The 20,395-nt window shown below is 39.2% G+C and overlaps 2 protein-coding genes across 6 annotated transcripts in view; one reads left to right on the forward strand and one right to left on the reverse strand.

Annotated features, from left to right (window-relative positions):
- Window positions 1-17,177, forward strand: part of LOC135216111 (tigger transposable element-derived protein 1-like) — a 128,128-nt gene extending 110,951 nt beyond the window's left edge. Inside the window, exons 2-4 of one of the 2 annotated variants that reach the window (XR_010314809.1) lie at window positions 4,983-5,323; window positions 5,589-5,681; window positions 16,341-17,177. Coding sequence is in view for 1 of the 2 variants with exons in the window: in XM_064251151.1 (XP_064107221.1) it covers window positions 4,983-5,304 (322 nt within the window). In the remaining variant the exon portion in view is untranslated. The remainder of the gene's footprint in view (window positions 1-4,982; window positions 5,324-5,588; window positions 5,682-16,340) is intronic. The other variant, XM_064251151.1, reaches the window with a different exon arrangement.
- Window positions 1-20,395, reverse strand: part of LOC135216112 (uncharacterized) — a 213,128-nt gene that overhangs the window by 108,667 nt on the left and 84,066 nt on the right. The gene's annotated exons all lie outside the window — the stretch shown is intronic.

A 20,395-nucleotide genomic window follows, 5' to 3' on the forward strand; every position in this document is an offset into this window, starting at 1 on the left:
GCTATTGATAAGCCAATTATAGGGCTGGAAACCCTCAGTCTCTAGAGAAAGTTCATATAGTTAAGATGTATGTTCCACCTGTCCTGAGGGATACTGGTGAAAGACATATCCCTCATGAGAGGTGGAGCATACATCCTGCCTATGTGAACTCTCGAGTGAGACTGAGAGTTTGCAGCCCTGTAATTGGCTTATCAACAGCCATCAGGAGTGTCGTAAGGGACTGACCTAGACATCACATGCACGGTTGATGTAAATCTGCAATGGTAATACATGGCCCTATAATTCTCAGCCACCTCTGCCACCTTTACTCGGCTAATTCAGACATATTCCATTCCTGGCCAGCTACTCAATCATACTTTCAGCACCATGTTGCAGTTGCAACAACTCAGAGGTAACCTCATCAGCCCTTCTATGTTTCCGCTCTGCAACCTCTTAACTGCCCTCCTAACATCCTCATCTGCCATTTTGATTTGTATTCTTGAATTATAAACAAACCACTTCTGTTCTTGCATCATTCAGACCACTACATTCAAAACTGCTTAAAAATCTTTCCCCCATGCATACACATTTGAATTCTCATCACAGAGGATGTATCCCTGTGCTTATTTTGTTGTATGATCCCCTTTGCTAAATTCATTTCGTTTTCTCCCTTCTTTACCTTTCATAAGGTTTAACATACATTTCCACCGTATTTACCTTTGTCCTTGACTTCCCAATCCTTCCTCTTGTATGCTGCTATGGATCTTATCTGTTGCTCTACAACTGCATTCGAGACAATCTACCTTTATCCTTCACTAATTGGCTTTTGTCGTCTTCTGACTGCTTACTGCTGATATTTGTTATTCCTACACTTAATATTCCAAAACACTCCCTGCAGTGGCTGTGACTCCATCACTAACTTTTATTTACCCCCATGCACTCCATCCAGTTCAGTGTTCTTAGCACTAACACATTTACCATCCATCTCCTTTCCAGCATGCCACTCCATTGTCTTTCTGATAATACTTGTAAAGATTATTGTCACATTTTCAACGATTCGTTTCTGATCATAATTTTTATGGAATTTTGTGGATAGCTTCAACTGGTGATGTCCATAGGTCCAATGAGCTCATTTTACCCCTTTAACGACCAAAGATCCGAAGCAGGGTCTTTAAAACTGCTACCTTGTGGTAGTGGAAGCTCACAAGTTTAAACATGTATGAAATTGAGCTTTAGCAACTCCTCTGCTCTTCAAATCAACCAATCACAAGCCGCCTGCCTCCACCAAAACTGTAGGGTGTTCAAAAGACACCTCAGTCATGCTCTGGTTGGAAAATCGTCAACACATGTCTGTTTGTTTGTTTGTATGGTGTTTATACGTTGCATGGTGTTTTTACATTGCATAGAACCAGTGGTTATTCAGCAACGGAACCAACGGCTTTGCGTGACTTCCGAACCACGTCAAGAGTGAACTTCTATCACCAGAAGTACACATCTCTAACCCCTAAGTGAATGCCCGAGAATCGAACTCGCAACCACCGAAGTGGCAGGCCAAGACCATACCGATCATGCCACTGAGCTTCACGGGACCCCTCCCCGACTTTCATATTCATGGTAAGTACACAGTGACTGTGAAATTGTGAAGCCTAGTGATATGCCTTCCTTTTGATGTGGATTTGAAGTGCTATAGTGTTACTGAAGTGTCATAGTGACTAATGAAATAAGTATAGATCTCACAACCAGCCGCCAGAATACAACACCTAACAAGTTTTTTTAGTGCTTGTTTTCTACAATTGTGAATAATTTTTACATTATTTCTAGAAATAATAGTGATGATTTAGAGATGTTACGCTTATGTGCATATAAATTATTATCTTACAAGGGAGTGAATGATAGGCAAAGTTACATTTTTTTCATTACATGAATCTTAATTTTTTTTTAAGATTTACAGCCGTATGTTTTATGGCCATCGTAATGCTGCATTGGAGGTTCAGGAATGTACACCATGGGTAGCCCCTGACGACACTGAAGGAAGCAATGTTGATGTGAGCCCTTTGGACATTGACAGTGATGACAACTACCCTACCTATGTTCCTGACGAAGGCCTTGCTCAGGAGGATGACTTTGACCCTCCTACCTCTAGAGGTTAGTATGAGACATACTTAGAGAGAGAGAGAGAGAGAGAGAGAGAGAGAGAGAGAGAGAGAGAGAGAGCAAAATTTGTTTTAAGAATAGTTTTAAAAGTCTTGTTGTTACAAGGGTCCTTTAAATTTTTTTGCTCTTTAAATGGTTTTTAAACAATGAGTTTTTCTAAACTTATTTGATTTTGGCGCATACACACCCTGGCACACACACCCATGCTCACACACACACATGCTCACTGCCAGCGCATACATATATTTCATGATTCATTTACTGTTTCACTAATGTTGCTTTTTTCTTGTTTCAGCTCGCAAGGTCAATGTAGTTGTCCCTCAGGAGACACCTGTGGAAGAGGAAGCTAAGGTTGAGCCTAAAGGCCCCCATACACTGAACACACTATTCATACAGTATGAATGATCTCTGCACCGATTTCAGTCTGAACAAAGATTTTGTCTCGAGAAGACATGGCATCATCTCTGGAAGAGACGCGTGCGATAGTGTTATATCGGCAGACAAACCCATACATTGAACTATCTGTGTATGACAGACTTAAGTTGTAAGCCAGCAACCTGGTTGTGACAGATCCCTGCCAAGATTGTTCAGACACGAAGCTCCACCCACTTTTGCATTCAGACAAACCCATACACAGTGTTTTTGTGAACAATACAGGCAGTAGTTCAGACAATTGTTCAGACAATCATTCAATGCATGGGGGGCCTTAAGAGGCCTTGTGGTGATGAATGGTAGGAGGAGGACATTGATGTCCAGGCCCTGCCCAACTACATTCACCCACAGCCGGACTTTTTGAGGGAGCCTTATGAATATTTCTCCCATTTCTTTACCGCTGAAGTGAGGGAACACATTGTGTTCCAATCCAACCTGTATGCAAGACAGAAGGATGTGGTCAGCAACCTCCACATGTCAGAGGAGGATCTCATAGTCTTCCTTAGCCTCATCGTGTACATGCGCCTGGTTCCTCTCCCTAGCATAGTCGACTTCTGGGCCATGAAGACCAGGATTCCTCAAGCTGCAGACTTCATGTTCAAGAACCGCTTATAGGAAATTCATTCTTCCCTTCACATCAACGACAATGACCAGGCAGCAGCCTCCCAAAATCGGTTCTTCAAAGTGAGGGTCCCCTTCACCAAGGTCACCAGAGAGTTCCTGAAGATACCCGAGACTCCTATCTACTCCATTGATGAAGTGATGGTCGCCTATAAGGGCACAAGGGCTGGTAACCTTCGCCAGTATGTAGCCATGAAACCTGACAAGTGGGGCTACAAGCTGTTCTGCCGCTCCAGCATGGATGGATTTGTGCATGATATTCTTATGTACCAAGAAGAGACAACCTTTGTGAGTCCCCATACTCCACTATCTGAAGAGGAGAAACCCATGCCTGTGACTACAAAGTCTGTTGTCACCTTAGTCAAGACCATTAAGGACCCCGTGTATGCAGACAACTACTTTACCAGTATAGGATTGACCAAGTACCTGAGATCGGTATGTGGGCACTGCCAGGGAAAACAGAGTTGGTCATCCTCCCCTGAAGCCTGTAAAAGAGATGGACAAGAAGTCGACAAAATGGGGCACGCTGGACTACATCTCTTCTGATGGCATCATTGTCACAAGATGGAAGGACAACAGCATTGTGACAATCTTGTCCACTGATGTTGGTATTGAGCCCATGGGTACAGTGGAGCGGTATGACAGGGCAGCCAAGAAGAAGGTTCCAATTCCTTGCTCGTCTGTCATCGAGATGTACAACAACCGCATGGGTGGCACTGACAAGAGTGACTGACCCACCTCTACAAGACCCACTTCAAAGAAAAGAGGTACTACATGAGGCCCTTTGCTTACCTCCTTGATTTGATCATCTGCAACTCTTGGATTTGTATAAGAGGGATTGCTTGGCTTTGCAGACTAACTGAAAGACCCTCAAGGACTTCCGTCTGGATATCTCCAATTGGCTCAAAAGCTTCAAGACATCGACCATCAAAAGCACCAGGAATTCTCTTGGCACCAGAGATTTCCCTATGCCTAAACGGGGCCAACAGGCAGTTTTGGCATGTATCAAGTCACACCAGAATGCCACTTCCCTATACATGCCAAAGCATGTCAGTATGAGGCAGACCTGCAAGGTCTGTTCTGTTTCAGGCTACATCCACAGATCCTGCTGGATGTGCGAGGAGTGCAAGGTAGCCCTCTGTCTCACTGGTAATAGGAATTGCTTTGCTGCATTTCATAAGGTTTCGAAGTGTGTGTGTACGTTTCTATTTTCAGTATTTTTCTACACAATTATAATAGAGTAAATGTTATAGTTTGTGTATTTTTTTACTGTTTTAATTAAATAGTTAAACTATCTCTGTGTTTCTGTTATACACTGGAACAAAAGTTAAGTTATTAATCCATAAGAATCATATTATTTGAGGGCAAATCAGCATTAGTACCAACTTGAAAAAGTTTACCGTTATGGTCCAAGAGATCCCATATGGGATGAGCAAGGTCCAGCCTAAACTCGCCAGAGGTAGCCATGTGTTTTAAAAATACACAAGATACAATACTAAAAGGATTGTTTAAAATTTCCCATACAAACTAGGGTGGACTTTAAAGGGTTAACACTAACACATTTACCATCCATCTCCTTCCCAGCATGCCACTCCATTGTTTTCCTGATCATATACTTGTATTGATTATTCATTTTCACCTTTTCAACGATTCGTCTCCAATCATAATTTTTATGGAATCTTGTGGATAGCTTCATCTGGTGATGTCCATTGGTACACTGAGCTCACTTTACATATACCTATTGAGCTTTTTGAATAATTTAAATAAATGTTATCTTTTTTTCTCTTTTCTACCAGCGAACACACTGCAAGGGATGAAGAAACAAACCCCCAGCTACAAACAAACCCAGAGGCTACATGTGTCAAAGTGGAAGGAACTAACTGTCAAGACGATGGAGGTCACAGGAATGTTTGTGAAATGGCAGTTCAAACTGGACATGAGCTGGGCGGGGAAGGTCCCCAGTCAAAAGATACAGAATGGGATCAGCTGAAAGCAGAAATAGATATTAAGGAGGAGTCCCTGGATGATTTTCTATATGAGGAGGAGAAAATAACTTTGAAGATGAAGAAAGACGAAGAGATGACATCTATGGATGAACTTCGACCATTCAAAGTTTAGCAGCAATATGAAAAAAAAGGTAAGTTTTCAGGAATATGCGGATATGCCACATAAGATTAAGGATAAAGGTAGATAAATATAAGAAAACCACCATCCATCCATGCTAGTTTTCAGGGTTTTTTCCCCCCACCATGTTAAAATGTGATATAATTTTTAAGATTGTTAAACACACTCATTTTATATTTAAATATGAAAATACTGCACATCCACTCTCGTGTGTGTGTGTGTGTATTAGATACCTATATTAACTTTTTTCTCCACCCACTGCTTTTTTCCTCTCACAGAGTTTGATCTGTGGATCCCAGCTGTTGCTGGTATTCATTTATAGCCGGGTGAACTGATGGAGTTCCTTCTCCGATAAAATTCAATCTAACGAGGTATTTTTGTAACTCAAGTATACTTAGTCATAACAATTTGCTTTTCCTGTCGCTGCTCTGAAGAATATGTTATACAAAGAGACCAAGGTTCATTTATATATATGTAATATATATACATACATATGCACATGTATATATGTGTGTGTGGGTGTGGGTGGCACGCGCGTGCGTTAGTTTTTTACAAGGTCTAGATTCTAGACCTTGGTTTTTATGTGCGTCTGATGATCAGATGTTTACATAATATAACTGTCCGGCTGGAAAATATTTAACGCCCAAAGAATGAAAAAAATTATATCGAAAGCCTTAGTGAGAAAAGTGAGATGGTACAAAAAAAGAGCGACTAACCATTGCAGATAAATAATGGTTAAGTGCAAGATATATAAAAAAAAAGGTTCAATGTGCACTGTTCGGTTGCTTCTTGCACTAACAATGCGCCATCAAGAGTAGTGAAGTTATCATTTAACTTGAAAGACCAGTGGTTGTTTGAATACAAGGGGTTGTTTGTTTGTTTGTATGGTGTTTTTACGTTGCATGGAACCAGCGGTTATTCAGCAACGGGACCAACGGCTTTACGTGACTTCCGAACCACGTCGACAGTGAACTTCTATCACCAGAAATACACCTCTCTCACCCCTCAGTGGAACGACCGAGATTCGAACTCGCGGCCACCGAAGAGAGAACCAGTGACATAGCCCCAGAGGCTTTTGGTAGCGACCTACCCGTGGCGCTTTTCAGTGAGGTCGGGCATTTTTGGGACCCAGCATTACATTTCATGTTCTGGTTTCACTGGCGTCGCGACAATGAACAGAGCAATGTGGAAAATTCAATTTGTCAGGTGATCGCTTAAATAAAATGTAATGGTTTGTTACCACAGAGTGGAATGGAATACAAAATTTAGGCCAAAGGCCAAGGGTTGTAACCTATGAGGTCATTCAGCACCAAAACGGAAATTGGAAGTAAAAAGGTTTAAAAAATGTAACGGGAAGAAAACCTGGTAGTTACACTATTAAACAAATAGTTACGAGAGGGTGGACAGTAAGAGAATATAAACGGAGGTACAGTAATTAGGAATGGAAGGGGTTGCGACTAGGGGCTGATGGGACGGTGCGAAGAACCTCAATTAATGCCTACAGTACACACTATGAGGTGCACTGACTGGATTATCGCCCTGTGGAATGCCATTCGGTGAAGCCCGTTGTATCAGGTACTCGACAAGTGACCTCAGTAGGTCTAAATCACAAAAGGCCAATGTTATATATAAAATGACCCATACTGAAAAGCTGGCCTGCTGATTACACCGCAAGCAAGTTTTTCTGACTACCTGGGATTCATCAAAAATATTCATTAGTTCTCATAGGTATCGAAGTAAATCATCCGAGGAAATGATGATTGATCTAATTTTTTTTATCTTTTATTATGAAAATATAACAAAATTCTCTACATTATTTACATAGAACTTATCTTAAATACAGTAGAATAAAAATAAAATTAAATTAAAGTTAAATACACCTTTGTTACAAAATAATATTGCGTGTAATCTATATTTTATAAAAATTCTTAGCAATTCAAATTTCCTTTTAAAAACCATCATCATATCCCAGTTATTGTTAAAGATTGTAGTAGATCCATATATAATACATACACTTGTCCATACTTTCAAGATTTAACCACCGAACTGACGAATTACGCTACTTTTTCCCGTTTGTGATTCATTTTCTAAATAAACTTCTTTTTATAACAGGTTGCAAGTATATTCTCATTTTACCTCTATTGTATTACAACAATTTCTATATATATATATTATATATATATATATATATATATATATATATACACACCTTTAATATTAGTTATTAATTGGAACCATACCTGCGAATCTGTTGACCACAATTTGGGCCCTCCCCACCAGTCTTCTTAATTAACTGAGGGCATTAATGAAGGCGTCGAAAAGCTTATTTGTATAATCTGTGTAATTTTACTACTGCATGGATCTCAATCATATGTGCTGTATAACTTATAACCACAAGAGGATTTAGTCAACAATGCTTGGAGGACCTAGTCACAGCCCACATCCAGAAGACTACCTTGGGGCATAAGTGGACTTTTACTGCTCCAAATCTTAATTTTTTTGGAAATGTTTTCCATTGAAAATCTTGAACATGAATTTCGACAGTGAATGGAAAGAAAGAGAAAGAAAATATAACTGTACCCTGGATTTAAATTATTGGTCAGGAAGGGCAGCAGTGTCCTCCGCACACTTAATTATGTGTAGCTATTAGATATGGTTAATGGACCAAGCAGCTTTAAAAATGAAAAAAATAAAAAGTTACATATCAGCTTATGAATCAGAATGCCAACAGGGCAGGTAAAATGTCTCATGAATGAAACAGGCGCAACGTGCACGTATGAGTTGAACTTCATTCTAGTCATATGTATTTAAAGAAAAGGGCATTTCTATGGAGCCACATTAATACAATGATTGTCACTGACTGGCTTTGCAGAGTGCACTTTTACATTGCTAAAGAGATGAAACTGACACCGTCAATGTAAATATGACACCCCCCCCCCTACATATATATATGCACAGGAATGTGTGCACGAATGTAGCCCCCATACTGGATCTATCAACTGAAGGTTGTGTAAAGTCAAGGTTTAGAATAGTGACATGATCACCACCCGGCGCATGGCATAACAACCAGGTGCCTGAGATAACTCGACAACAGATATTCGCAAAACACAACGTATAGGAAGTGATGTTGCGCGGCCCTAGTCATCCCATACAATGTTTTATGTAAAATGTTATTCTTCCATAGTACCATAAGCTGCAAAAATAAATAAATAAATAAAAATAAAAGTGCGTCCCTACACACCACACTGCGTTTGAGAACGCTGTAACGGGATGGTTCAACGTCCACGCTGATATACACGAGGCTAATCATACAAAGTTAACTAAAGCATTACAGACAGGCGAATTACTGCTGTGTAACATTTTCCGTTGTTTTAAGGCCGATGCTTTTCATAGTTCAAATTCATTATCACATCAGCTCCGCTCGTTTGCTAACCAAGTCTTGACTCATGAATTAAGTCAAGTTTGTAAAGAACATTACGAATTAAGTCACAGTTGTCTGAGAAAGGATAAAAAATGGTTTCACAAGCTCCTAACCCTAAACAAAGCAGTGTCTTTATTACCTTGTGTTTATCATCTTTCTTTTTTGTGCTCGTAAATCATTCATGGAAGATAATGATTCATCGATACACCAACTTCGTGGGATGATTTTGTCCCTAAAATTCTCAGCATATTCAAAAGGTGCTCAATGATTACGGGGCGTTATGTCTGCCACTCGTACTTACTTTACAGTAAAAGCGAATATATCCTCTCAGGTTAAGTAAATAAAGGTTACCATACAACAATCAATCTTAAAAATACTATATTGAACTGTATTTCAGAGATACTTAAGGATTAAATTAGTTACCCTTCCTTGTGTACACGAACAAAAACGGGCATATGCGCATTCGTAGCACGCACAAATCGTCCCTATCGGGGGCACAGTTAAGGTTAGATTCGGTAAACATTGATTTTCATAGTTATTACAGTTTCCGTATACAGAATTACGGTTCATAAGGTGAACTTCCAAAGTATCTAAGTTAACGTTAACTAAACTAATAAAGTCTACATTCGTCTTAAGGAAATTAAGAAGAGTAAATCAATATCAAAATGTCGTCAATGAAGTGGCGCTGAATTCTCGACCTTAGTGGAATCAGCAGTGAGAGCGAGACACTCGGGACTCGGCTTCGTCGACAAGTGTGTTGAGCGTATTTTGGTCTCAATGTTCCCAGACCACAAGGGGCAGCCAGCTTTCACAGCGTTGTCTGCTAAAAACCACCAACCGCCACAATTCGAAATGAGGAAAATGCGTCGAACAAAAGCTAAAATATACAGCTTATTTTCCTCCTGTTCTTTTTGAAGGCGTGATTTTCACGCATGCGCATTATTATGCATATATGAAAAAACGTAGCCAATAACGGCATTTCACATCAAAATGCGCATAATGCATGTTGTGGTAAGAAAAATTTCGACGGGTCAATATATAGACTTCATGAAGTAACCTGTTTTCTTCCACTCATCCGATTGTCAATATTTAGTGTCAGTGAATTCGAAAGTTTTCTTTGCCAGATTCAAGAGCAGTGTATGTGAGTTTAAATAGATGTGTAGTTAAGAAATGAACTTAAAATTTACAGGGTAAAACCCAGGCCCTTGCAGTTACATCATTTCCACCTCTACTGATACGCGCCATAAGAGTGACGACACTCGCGCTCCATGTCTCCCGCAGACCTTGTGTTACGGCTACAAACACCGAAGTCCTTTGCAAGCCTCATGGTTGATTTGATAAAGCGATGGTAAACCTTATTACAAGTTTTAAAGACGCAATTTTCTTTTCATGTATATATCCGTATAAATACATAATGCTTGTCAGCCGATCGAAAGTTGTTCATAAAAGATTCGTCTTCTCCCTAAAAGCTTCGCCGGCATCTCTGACGGCGTAGGCAACTCGCGGCCTTGTCTGCCGGCAACATAGAGCGCAAAACCCGGTGCATCGATTGTCGGCGTCGTCCTGCCCTTCTCATGCCTAGCCTCGCTCCCTTTCCTTCCCTCCAATTTACTTTATCGAGAACGCGCTTTTCTATCTCTTACTGTGGTGGCACTGTAGTCTTTTCCACTATTTTGGGTTCTACTAAAATTAGGCTGATAACTTCCACGGACTTTGACTCAATACTACACGCAACCTGTTATTCCCTTTTTTTTTTCTTTTCAAAATTGTACAACAAAGGGATGCCGTGAAACTTGATTTAAATCGACCGTCAATGAACCCGCTACATATTGCCATGTGCGTACTCGGCTATAAAAATAAGCCGAGTAGTTTGAAATTAGTAAACTACATAGATATTCTTATAACAGATATACGACATAACACGACTCAACACACACACACACACAAACACTCTCTCCTCTCTCTCTCTCTCTATATATATATATATATAGTGTGTGTGTGTGTGTGCTTTGTGTATGTGTGTATTACTCTGTACTACAAATAAAATACTAAACAGCTTTCGATGAACCGCACAAACACGCTTCTACTGACTTGAGAGATCTAACCAGGGGTACCAACCACGAGCTTGACGAAGTATGTGAACTGTTTACTGCCGCTTTATCTTCTTAGAACTAACGACAACTGTGTTACCCTACTAGCCGGATGTAAGAGAATATTATTAGCCTAACCCAAAATAAAACTCATGAAGATCGGGATTAAAGAGTCATAAACACGTTATGAAAGAAGTAACGTGTATTAATAACTGCCGTAAAGTTTTCATTAGCCGGCTCAAAGAAGCATGGGAATACGTTGCTCACCAGAAATACAGTGGTAGAGGTATAATTTTAGTTCTAAGAACACTGGTTCTTCTAACTTACGAATCATACTTCTAAAACCAACATGAAAATGTATAACTTTGTTGTGAAAATCTGTCACCTAATGCAGGGTTGCCATGTCTTGCCAATCATGGATAATGGACGCTTCCCCGGATGTACTTCGATAATAAAGTCGTGTTGTGAGGTTCGGTGTGCCGTTTATCCAATAAACAAGAACAAACAAACAAAATTTACCCCTGACTAAAGTCTAAAGTTACGAGGATTGGGAATGCACATTTACTTGTACTAGAGAGAACTGTCTTACTTCATTATACATCGTCATCGTTAGCTTGCTGACTAGATTGCTTGAAGCTATGGTTCCTAGCTTTTTCATCAATATTGCGATAATGATTCAGACCACCGCCGACAGACATTCTGTTTGGCCATCTTCCATAACCTATTCGAACGGGCAAACCTCCATCGGCACCTTCAGAGAGAGAGAGAGAGAGAGACCCCACCCAAAGCCTTCTTACTCCGCGGTATTCGCTTTTCAGAGCACCAGCATCAACGTCCTGTTGAGGACTTGAGGTGCCACGTTGTCGCGCTACCGGTACCAGATTCGTTCATTTCTGTCAGCGTTGAATTGTAGATCCGTCTTTCTGGATGCTTCCGTGAACACATGCACGCACATACTGATTTATCGCTCGTTATCCGTTTGTTACTTTCTCCACCCCGTAGGAGGGGAGCGCCGTGACGCCGCCGCCGTCAGTGCTGCCCGTAGGCATTACTAAAAGGATCCTTCGCAGCGTCCCTTCGGCCCCTAGCTGCAACCTCTTTCGTTCCTTTTACTGTACCTCCATTCATATTATCATTTTTTCATCTTGCTATTCAAACAGCTTTTTCATAGTACAACTTGTTACACCTTTAACATCTACCTACTCTCAATTTCCTTTTCAGAGCTGAATGACCTTACGGGTCCCGGTGCTTGGCCTTTGGCTTAAACTATGTTACTTTCTCAGTTTTTTCTTCCTTCTTACTCACGATAATGCTACACTAAAACTTCCAAAGGTTAACGGCTTTTAAACTATTCTAAATAAATGTCGCCTTATGTACAATTAAGTAATTATTAATAATAATTATTATTATAATTATAATAATAATAATAATACAGGGAGTGCCTCCGAGAGCAGTTCTAGTTTTCTGTTAACACTAGATGCACGCTTTATATGAGATATTCTCTCTCTCTCTCTCTCTCTCTGGGAAAGTATGAAATGAGTTCGGATGAATATATATATATATATATATATATATATATATATATATATATATATACTTCTATTGTAGATATAAGATTTTTGCTGTTAATAACCAAAAGTACCGTGACTATTCACTAGGTTGCAAGGTAAGGACATCATATGGTATGTTTTGTATACTAACACTGAAGGCATTACTTGGGCTCTTTGCAGCGTCCTTTAAGGCTTTTAGCTGCAACCCCTTTCATTCCTTTTACGTACCTCCGTTTATATTCTTTTTCTCCTATCTTTCTTGCCACGCTCTCCATACAATTGTTTCATAGTGCAACTGCTTTGAGGTTTTCCTCGTTTTACTCTCAATTTTCCTTTCAGCGCTGTGGGACGTCATAGATCTCAGCGCTTGGCCTAAATTTCATATTACATTCATATCCAGGTATAACAACTTACAACCAAATTCAAGAGACCAAACGGCTAATTACGTTACCCGACGATACTATAGTAGATTCACTTCACCCGTGCATTTGATGTCTAGGCCAGTCCCTTACGACGCTCCTGATTGGCTGTTGATAAGCCAATCACAGAGCTGGAAACTCAGTCCTCTCGAGAGTTCACATAGGCAAGATGTATGTTCCATCCTCTCCTGACAGATACGTATTTCAAAAGTACCCCTCAGGAGAGGTGGAACGTACATCCTGCCTATGTGAACTCTCGAGAGAGACTGAGTTTCCAGCTCTGTGATTGGCTTATTAACAGCCAGTCAGGAGTGTCGTAAGGGACTGGCCTAGACATCAAATGCAAGAGTGATGTGAATGTACTATGGTCGGAATGAAATGTTCCAATATCCAGAGCAGCTTATTGAAAATTAAACTTCTTGCTTTCTTAAGGGTAGATTAAATTATGTGAGATGGTCAGTATTAATTTTGTATTGAGAAAATTTTTACAAACAAATTCTTGTGTTGAACATTTTAATTGTTGAAATAAGTAAATATTGTATTTTTTATTTTTTTAAATAAAGTAAAAAACATATCCAGAGAGCATAGATGTGGGAAGCTATTGAACTGTAGCTGCAGTATTGTGCGGTTTTTATTCATTAATATTTTTTTAACAGACTTCTTTCATGATTTAATTATGGTGGTGACTGCTGTCTCCATGAATTCTGGCCTATCTATTTACTTAAGCTGATATTTCACTGTCACCCCTGTATCTGTATTCGACTTATTTTTTGTGCATATTTCAGACTCCATAAACAGTGAACTTCGTATTTTTTGTGCATATTTCAGAGTCCATAAACAGTGAACTTCGTATTTTTTGTGCATATTTCAGACTCCATAAACAGTGAACTTCGTATTTTTTGTGCATATTTCAGACTCCATAAACAGTGAACTTCGTCAGCCATCCTCTACTTCCATAAAGGTCCATTGCTTGAAGATATCTTAAATTTATCAGCCTCCTTTATATCCCTTAAGGAAGCATAGCTTGGAAATCTCTCAAGTTACCAGCCATCTTTGACTTCCACTAAAAAGGCATTGCTTGGAAATCTTTTAAGTTATTAGGCAGCCTTTATATTTCCACTAAAGAGGCATTGCTGGGAAATTTCTTCACACATTATAACTTTTGGTCTTAAACAATTATTATTTCACAATTTTGGCAATGGTCCTGTTGGCTTTCTTGCTTCATCTCCCTGATTAAGGCTTTCCCACATTCTTACCTAAGTTGACCAGTTACTCCCATCTTCTTCCCAGCTGGTTACCATTTTTATATGGGGTCGCCGTTTTGGATGAACCTTTCCATCTATTTCCATCCTACGCTTCTGCCTCATCAATTCCCTTCTCATGTAAGCCTCCTCTCACACAATCCTTCCATCTCTTTCTTGGTCTCCCTCTTCTTCTTCCTTGAACCTCCATCCCCATATATATCTCCCAGCATGGTCCTCATCTCTCCTCAACAGGTGTCTATACCATCTCAGCCTCCCCTCCTGCACTTTCTTTGATACTTCCACCACCTTAATTGACCCCTTATGTAGTCATTTCTGATCCTATCCTCTCTTGTCACCCCGGACATCCACCTAAGCATTATCATTTCTGCCATATCCATCTTCTCTGTTTTTCTCATGCTTACCGTTTCTGTACCATAAAGCATTGCTGCTCTTATCACCGTCTTGTGACCAATTACTCCCATATCTATACAAATCTACCACTTCTGTGCTTCCACACTCACCATTGACCTCGATGCTTCCTTTTACTGGATTCCAATAATTCTAATACAGCAACTATGAGTTATTAGAAACCAGTTGTTAGCCTTGATTTTTCAGTTCTTTCTTTCATTAGAAAACACAAACTTTTTATCAGTTCTGAAAAACTGGCCTTGAACCAGTCGGCTCTGTTATATTTATTCTTCTTTGTAAATGTAACTGGAATTTTCTGTAATGCTTATTCCATAACACTTATACAAGCCAGCCACTTATAGTATTGTGTTGGTGTGTACCCTGTTAAGCCTGCCTCCAGTCATGTACTTGTATCAGAGATCAAGTCATGCTTGTTTTTGTGCAGGCTACTCAGGAGAACAAACAATTGTTCACTCAACCAGTATCAACCATTGACATTTCGAGGACGAGGACGAGGCCCTTGGCCTTCTGTTCAGTCGCCTCACTAGTACTGATGCTGACTTACAGTTTCCAAGTTTTACCAGCCCTTACATTCGTGTATTATGAGTGCTGTTATCACAAGTCACTGTGCATAACCTGCAACTGTACCCTCATTTCTCTCTTCAAGGACATGTTGAACAGGCTACTGGGAGACCACATGCAATTGCTTGTCGTTATGCGTTATCGTGTTAAAAAACATCCCATTGACTCATGTTGATTAGCCACACTTGAATTTTGTTACCGTTTTTAAAATTCCCCAGCCATCTCCGTTATCTCACTTGCCTTTGTAGTCTATCAGCCCTTGTCAGCTGACTCTAGGACTGCTTTTTCTTCTAAGGGACCACCTTTATCAAGACCATTCATGCGTCAAAGAAGTTTTCCATTGATTTAATTCATATGTATGTCAGGAAACCTATTCCCACCTGTCAAGCACCTTTCATCACTAATCCATCATGCACTTCTGTTCTTCCTTCCTATGTCTCTATACCCTGCACACGTCAGGCGCTTGTGAGTCTTAAGGGCAACAGATTTCGAACATTTTTTCAAAACACAACGACGACCACATTCCCAACAAATCAACCACTACCTGGGCAATGTTTGGGCATTTAGGATATGTTAAAAAAATTACACTATATATATATATATATCTATATATAGTTTATTTTACTTATGACAAGCAGTACAGACAATGTCGAGAAAGCCAAAGAGAAGTTTCAACATTCTTACTTGAATGGAACTTCGAGGATTCTCTCCCAACCCTTTCATCGAGCTTAAAATTGTCTGACGACTGGTGTCTTTGGCTTCACGTGAAAGGAAACTTTTGAATGTGAAACTCTCAAAAATCTATCTGTAAACAAACAATGTAAAGTTCTTTTTTTCTTTTTCTTTTTTTTATATTGGTGATCTACCATGGGACAGCCAGTGGTCTCCGGTATTAGGACCGATTCCGATGAAGTGATTCACAAGTTGGTCAGATTTGTAGGCCAGGAAAGGAAAGTTCAGATTTAGCAGAGGCGAGTGGCTAAGCGACTCAGAGCGTGTGTACTCAGCTTGATCCTTTGTTTATTTGTTTACTTTTGCTTGTTCTTTATTTGTTGTCAGAATCATTGTTTGGTTACGTTTTTCTAAGTGATCATGTTACAAATACGAGTGAGGAGCGGCGGGAAAAGGGAATAGTAGTACTATCTATCCTACCTGCCTAAAATATTCTTATTGAAATGATGAGTTTTATATATATTTTTGTATGCATTTGCCACCCACATTGGTTAAGGATTTTATTTAACCTTCTATAGAATCATGTTCACCCTATTTTGCAGTGACGAGTTATTTCTAACCTTCCATTCATTCCCTCATTCCAGACTGCTTCGTGGCTTGATTTCAAACACGCTTGCAACTTGCATCGCCAAGAAAATGAAGAAGAGATATGAGACTTCACCGAGCCTCATCAGTAGCTATCAATTACAGAACCTTCGCTGGGTGTCTTTTCCCTTTTTACAATTATCAGTTAATTCGTTCGTTATCATTTTAATAAGTGTCCGTGATAGCAGCAGTGACAATGTTACGTTACAGATACTGTGAGGGAGAAAAAAAAAGGAGTACAAATTATCAGAAAATCATTTCAGTATTTTTATGTTTGTCATGTTCAGCGAAGACGCACGGGCTCTGATTTTGTCTCTTATTTGGATCTCCGGGAATTATTTTTTTTAGGTATTTGACAATTGATTTACTAAAGTTACCCCGGTAACCATCAAGTATCAGTTATTTAGTGAATAAACCGGTATTATTAACATTTATATTTCACGTTGTAAAATGGCAGAGTTCATTCCAGCATTAGTATTAAGGTTTCGGGAACAATTTTTATGTAAAAGCAAGCTGCTTAAATATACATTGCAATGGATGAGAGTTTTTCCTTAATACCCTTCTAGTTGCCCCGCAGTGCTCTTGCATGCCGAAGAGATCGAGTACCTGACATCACTGATGTTTGTAGGACGTCACATTGCCAGGCGAGAATTTGAAGTCACATGATCTCATGATGTATAACAGACTCGAATTTCTCGATAAGATCGAACGAGAAAATTAAAGCAGCTTTTGCATAATGCCCGCTAAGAACGAAAAAGAACTAGAGTACACGGAGGTCTTTCTACATAAGATTGGTCAATACAGACATTAATCCACTCTTATTGTCTGGGGATGTGTTAAAAATGTATATAATTAGTCAATACATATCCCTAATCCACTTTTATTGTCTGGGGATGTGTTAAAAATGTATATAATTAGTCAATACATAGCACTAATCCACTCTTTTATTGTCTGGGGATGTGTTAAAATATATATATATAATTGGTCAATACAGAGCACTAATCCACTCTTTTATCGTCTGGGGATGTGTTAAAATATATATATAATTGGTCAATACAAAGCACTAATCCACTCTTTTATTGTCTGGGGAAGTGTTAAAAAAATATATAACTGGTCAATACATAGTACTAATCCACTTTTATTGTCTGGGGATGTGTTAAAAATATATATAATTGCAAGGTAGACACTATGCAGTTTACGAGATAGGAAAATAAAGCACATTCACTCTACCTGGGTATAAATTTACACAAACAATACTTTGCATCCTCAATTTTCATCAAGAACAACGAAAATATACTATAAGCAAGATACAGGCAGAAGAAACGTGGCTAAAAGAAAGAGAAAGTTGTCCCATTTCAACCTTTTACTTTCACCAATTATTTGTATGGAAATGTTGCAAATATAGCTAAACTAAAGAAGGAAATTCACATTTGTAATAAGACTCTAACAAAAACTACCACAGAAAACGTACGTACAGCCGTTATTTATCTACAAAGAAAAGAAGTGGCTAATAAAAGTAATGCACAAAATGCGGAAATGCTTGCATGATTTGTTAATTAAACTTAAGAGTATAGATCTATAAACATTCGTTTTTCGAAAAGGGCTGTAAATACGTCCCCGAACTGTTACACAGTCAATCATTTCCACAAGTCTTTATTGAATGTAAATTCAAATATATTGTGTGGAAGGTAATATTATATTATATATATATATAATTAATATATATATATAGTTATATTAAAATTATATATATAATCTACCTACTACATCCATACATACAACATACATACATTATATAAATATCTATATATATATATATATATTATATACATACATACACATACATACATACATACATATATATATATATAAATATATATATATATATATGTGTGTGTGTGTGTGTGTGTGCGCGTGTACGTCTACTGGTCATTTTTTCCCAATTACTTAACTTCTTCTTCGTCACTACAAAGCCTGAAATCCAAACACGAGAATGTGATGGTGTCTGACATCCGTAACAGGATTGGATGCCACATCCGGAGAGTGAGGAGTTAAGTATATCTTAGTTTAACCAGACCACTGAACCGATTAACAACTCTCCTAGGGCTGGCCCGAAGGATTAGATTTTTTTACGTGGCTAGGAACCAATTGGTTACCTAGCAACGGGACCTACAGCTTATTATAGGATCCGAACCACATTATATCGAGAAATAAATACCTCTCATTCCACGTTGGCAGAGCGGGCAGTCGAACTGGAGAATGAGAAACAGAACGCGTGTGTGAGGAAATGAAATCCATACTACTATAGTAGATTCACATCAACCGTGCATTAAATGGCTAGACCAGTCCCTTACAACGCTCCTGATTGGCTGTTGATAAGCCTATCACATGGCTGGAAACTCTCAGTCTCTCTCGAGAGTTCACATAGGCAGGATCTATGTTCCACCTCTCCTGAGGGATATTTTTGAAAGACATATACTTCAGGAGAGATGGAACATAGATCCTACCCATGTGAACTCTCGAGTAAGACTGAGAGTTTCCAGCCCTGTGATTGGCTTCCCAGGAGCGTCGTAAGGGGCTGGCTTAGACATCAAATGCACGGTTGATGTGAATCTACTATAGCTAGATTATCTGCTTCTCTATCATCTACCTTTGCATCTAAATCCCCTAGCACACCTGTTATTTCTCTCTCTCTCCAAACCCAGCCAGGCACAGATCTGAACCCGTCCCTAAATTCTCTTCTATTTACTGTTCTGAATATACAATTACAAAAATTTTCCCCTGACACTTTACTGTTACCCAAACGGTCTTCCGCTTCACATTCGCTCTGCATCTCTCAGCCAATCCAGATTCAAGTATTTGTTGTCTTCCCCAGTCCTGCACACTATATATGCTTCCACTTTTGTCTCACAAAGTTCCAAAGCACACAGCTTTCTTTCCTTAACCAAATCATGATATTTATATCTTCTCTTCTGTACCACATATAGATGTGCATTCAATGCCCCAAAACTTAATTCGTTTTTTCCCATGAATTTGTTGTCATACGAATACAAGCTATGGGCATAGGGATGCAAAACACATGCCCCTGGCTATTTGGTTTACTTTTACACTATACAAAGCAGCAAAAATGCAATCATCATTCATCCAGGAATGAAGCTGTGACTACTGATAGCCTCTGGAGGAAAGCCTACCAAACATTTAAGAAACATTTCCTCCTACCACAAAGTCCACAACCTTTCACTTGGTGTCCCTCTATCTTGGAACATGGAAAATTTCTACAGTGATTCTCAAGTAGTATTGTTCACTACCGTTTCGATAACAGTCGTTTATAAATTCACCTCATGAGAAAGACATTGCTCATATGACATTTAATGGGTATTTCCTCCGACCAAGGGGTCCACAACCCTCATTTAGACTCTTGCCGTGGGACCCAGCGCACTAAATTACACGCCAGTAAACAGTACCGTTTTCTAGAACCGCCGTAGCAGTGTGAATAGTCACTACTAAATATATATTCAAATTTGCTTTTATCTTGAGTAGGGATATGCATTCAATAGTGTGCGGACCTAAATATTTTATTATATTTCTTCAAAATATAAAACCTTTTACTAAAATGCTATCATCCACTCGATTCGACTCAATACCATGAAATGTAGCAATTACTTCACTGCGCGAATGATATCTGTGCCATGAGCTTGAAAAGGTTTAACGGAATACTTGACAGGACACAGGCTTCTGATAAAAATAAATAAATAAATAAATGAATAAATAAAAAGAAACAGAACAGAAGCGAACGTTTCCCGTCGCTTGAGCATTTCAGGCCCAACACTTCATCCAACAGGAAATAACTTCTTCCAGAAACGGCTGTATCGGGCTAAATTCAATATACTTCTATCGTTACGGCAAATCTCGGCAAAATTAAGACCGATATGCAACTGCAACTAATCCTAAGAGACGAAGGGAAAGTTATATGATCCTTATGCTGCTTTTTGAATCTGGCATACTTGAAGTCAGTTACCCCTCGTTTTAAAAGAACCGTGTTTTCTCTGCACTC

The sequence above is a fragment of the Macrobrachium nipponense genome, chromosome 6 (genome assembly GCF_015104395.2).
Source record: "Macrobrachium nipponense isolate FS-2020 chromosome 6, ASM1510439v2, whole genome shotgun sequence".
Lineage (NCBI taxonomy): Eukaryota > Metazoa > Arthropoda > Malacostraca > Decapoda > Palaemonidae > Macrobrachium > Macrobrachium nipponense.